The 4,116-nt window shown below is 48.9% G+C and overlaps 1 protein-coding gene across 1 annotated transcript; it reads right to left on the reverse strand.

Annotated features, from left to right (window-relative positions):
• Positions 1–3,282: 3,282 nt before the first annotated feature.
• LOC134154887 (olfactory receptor 5B21-like) lies at positions 3,283–4,116 on the reverse strand. The gene has a single exon (XM_062601517.1). It carries the CDS (start codon positions 4,114–4,116, stop codon positions 3,283–3,285), a length of 834 nt encoding a protein of 277 aa, XP_062457501.1.

Raw genomic sequence — 4,116 nt, forward strand, 5'->3', positions numbered from 1 at the left:
GCCATGTGCTTTCTGCTGTCCTGTCAGCTCCTCAGGAAGAAGAGATCTCACAAGCGCATACCTCCAGTGTCTACCTGCTGCTGGCCTATGGGCTTCAGGGACAGAAGTTTTCTCAGAAGAATTGCCCCAGCCATGAACATGCTGCTGGTCCCACAGTCATCTTTCACACCTATTTGCCCGCTGCTGACTTATCAGGGACTCCGGGAGAAGTGACTTCACAAGCAAATACCCAAGCCATTAGCACTGTGCTAGCCTTGCAGAGAGAAGTGGTCTCATGGCAACTTCCCCAGCAATGTGCCTCCTTTTAGCCTACCGGATACTGAGACACAACTGACCTCAGAAGCAGTACCCACTGCTGGTCGATCAGCATCTCACATAGAAGGGACCTCACAGGCATGTTTACAGCCAGATGCCTACTGTAGGCCTCTATGCTGCTGGGACAGGAGTGACTTCAAAATCATTCTCAGCGATGTGCCAGTTGCTGTCCTTCTAGGTGCTCTGTCAACAGTGACCTCCCAAGAAACTTGCCAGCCAGGTGCCTGCTGCTGGCCTATCGGGGACTCAGAAAGAGCAGACCTCACACTCCCCTTCACAGACATGTGCCTGTCAATGCCTGCTCCTATCCAATCAGGTGCCATGTGCCTACTGCTGGCCCATCAGGTGCTTACAAGCATTGACTTCACAATGCTGATTTTCTGGCATAGCTGTTGTAGATCAGCCAACCAATTAGGCTGCAAACTAGTCCTGTCACTGCAGCTGCTGAGATGTAGACCCATCGCATGAGGACCTGCATCTTCCTGTCCCTTAGGCAAAGATATCTTCTTTCTTGGAAGGTTTCTCTGACTCACATCATGCCCTCACGAAGCCTGCCTACCCTCCTACAGACTGCTGTCGTAGCAGCCCCTGAGACTAAAGATTGCTCCTAGGCAGCACCTGGCCTGAAGATCACTCTTGGTGCCACAACTCCAGAGACATCACTGGCATCACTACTCATATTGGGGACACAACGCTATTGCCACCTACAGCTCCCCTTGCCTTCCTCCAAAGCTGAGCTAGTTCCTGAACAGCCTCCCTGATTCACACTGTGCCCTCACAACACTGACAGGGCACCAAAACACCCCACAAGAGAAGACTAGCTTCTGCCTCTAGCCCCTACAGCTAGCCTATAAAACTCAGGCATGGGAGAAAGGCCTGCAAGTGATTGTTGGCAACATTTTCAAACAGGACATTGCATAGGAGGAGAGATTAAGAAATGGAAGACAGCAGAGTCTCCTATTTGAGTCAATGAGAAGCCTTCCCTCAACTCAGAAGTCCAGTTTCTTCTCCAATGCAGAATAGAGCCAGGAAATCCTCTGCATGGGACTCCAGCCCTTAAGGGCATCTCAACTGGTGAAACCAGATAAGCCAGAAAGTAATAATTCTTCATCCTGACCCACTGAGTCACAGAGCTGCAGGCAGGAGTGGACCTTGTGGACAGCATGGTCCCTAACACACCAGGATGCACTGATGCTTTCCATCAATCAGCAACTACCTGCAGTGTCTGTGGCCTGAGGCACCATACTGCAGAGCTCTACAGGAATGGAGTGATAAGAAAAGAGATGAAACTGCAGAAACTCTCAGCACTGGCAGAACTATGTGGGAACACAGTGATAAGAAATAGAAACAAAAATCATAAGGGAACAATAGAATATGATTGGATAAAAAGATAATTTGCCTCATAATTGGTTTAAACTGTTGTTTTCAGGGAGAACAACGGAGGGGACTATAACTGGATAATGCCATCCCACGTGGTGTGGACCCTGCTCCAGACAGCTGGACTGGCCCCGGCAGCACACCTGGTGAGAAGGGGACACCCTCACCATGATTCTCCCATGACAGAGGGGGCATTGAGGGATCATGATCTGTAAGACACTACTTTAGCTGTGAACCCCAAGTGCACATAGAGTAATATTTAGTGCCTGCCTATAGCAAATTAGGCTGAGAGACTGATCTAAGCATGAGTAATAAATGCTTGAAGCTGTGTTGCATCAGGATTCCTTGTTCTTTTTATAGTTACTCTTAATTTAGTGAACTTTCAAAAGCATCTTTGGAGTAACATCGCAGCCGGTGTTGGACAGGTAGAACAGACCCCTCTCCCCAAGTGACTCTAGTTTCCCCTTTGTGCATGATGCTGCAAAGCCCTCTGACCCAGACTAAGAACCATCCCCAAACACACTGAGCATGGCACAATATCCCCTATAATAAAAACTGGCCCCTCCATGGACCCTTCACAACCATCCCTGGAACAAACCCAAAGTCCTTAGGCCACCACATTATCCCTTCCCTCAACAAGCCCACCATCCCAGGCCTTAAATTCTGGTTCCCTCCCATGGAGTCCTGCACAAAAGTGGTTCTCATGGAAGAAATCAATACAGGAGGAGGGAAGGTCATTCATTTCTGCCCCAGTGCTCAGCCTGTGGGGGTAAAATGGAAACGTTTTATTGGTGAGAAATAGACACAAGAGTAAAAAGAGAGGAAAATGAGAATTCCTGTATCAGATACTATGTAAATCGCAATTGCTGCTGAAGAGCATCAGCAGTGTTTCAGAGGAGCTGCCGTGATCAGACTGACTTTTGCAGATCTCCTCTGCAAGAATCCACAGAGAACAGGAAGGATGGGATTCTTGTTCTGCAGTGCAGATGTGTACACAGGAGAGCCTCCATTCACCACCTGCTCATCAGTCTCCTTATGAAGGTGTTCAGAGGCACCCAAGAAATCCAGTGAATCTCATACTCCAGTTTAGGAAAGCTGCCCAAAGACACTTGTTCAAAGACTTTTAGAGCAGTTTTTCTCCCTCACAGAATGGGTGCACACCTTCAGCAGTGCACATGTTACAAATGAAGGGATCAGCCCCCTTATGTTAATCTCCCAACAGCATACACATCTCAGAAGAACACCTCACCAGAAAGGCTTCACTCTTCCAAAGAGCTTCAAGCAAGCTAACGTCTATCCTGGAACCTATCCTGAGCCAGTCAAGAAGAGCTGAAAATCACTGCAGACTCAAGTATCTCACTAGGTCTCCTTTGCCCTTGCGTGAAATGAATCCTGCAATATCTCCCCAAGCATGTGTGTCTTCTGTGTCAATGCCTCTATCTCAGAGGGCTCCTTGCACTCCTGTTATGGTCAGTGGATGCAGAGAGGAGCTCTAGGGTCACAATTCATCTTGGTCCAAAGAGTCCTCCTAGGAAAGGGGAAAGCAATTGTTCTCTAGAAGTGTCAGTCCCCAGCAGCAGTACACAACTGCTATGAGCTCTGAGGGCAGGCCAGGGTTTTCCTGAGTGCTTTCCTCAGGGCTTTCCTGACCTCCCTATTGTGCAGGCTGTAGATGAGGGGATTGACCAGAGGTGTCAGGACGGTGTAGAAAAAGGAGAAGACTTTGTTGAGCTGTCTCAGAGGGGCTGTTCTTGGTATCAGGTAGACAATGATGAGGGTGTCATAGAAAACAGTGATGACAGTGAGGTGAGAGGAGCAGGTGGAGAAGGCCTTCTGCCTGCCCACGCTGGTCAGGATCCTCAGGATGGTAGCTATGATGCACACATAGGAGGCCAGGGTGAACAGGAACAGGAAGAATATATCAGTGAAACACAGGATGAAACTTACCACTGTGACCACACGGGTGTCACTGCAAGAGAGCTCCAGCAATGGGATAAGATCACAGAAGAAATGGTCAATTGCCTTGAGGCCACTGAACCTTAAATTGGATAAGAAAGTAGTGACTACTGTACAGCTAAGGAATCGTGCTAGCCAAGATGCTGCTGCCAGCTTTAGCGAGACCTTCCAGGTCATGAGGCTTGCATAGAGCAGGGGCTGGTATATGGCCAAGTACCAATCATAGGACATGACTGCCAGCAGGTAGCACTCACTAACTGCAAAAGAGCAAAAGAAATGTAGTTGTGCAATGCAGCCCTGAGCAGAGATGGTCCCGTCCCCAGTCAGGAAGCTGGCCAGTAGCCGGGGCAGGATGGTGGAGCTGTAGCAGGTCTCCAAGGAGGAGAGATTGCACAGAAAGAAGTACATGGATGTGTGCAGATGCTGGTCTGCCACAGCTAACACAATGATGAGGCTGTTCCCAACCAT

Source organism: Rhea pennata, unplaced genomic scaffold (genome assembly GCF_028389875.1).
Source record: "Rhea pennata isolate bPtePen1 unplaced genomic scaffold, bPtePen1.pri scaffold_51, whole genome shotgun sequence".
Lineage (NCBI taxonomy): Eukaryota > Metazoa > Chordata > Aves > Rheiformes > Rheidae > Rhea > Rhea pennata.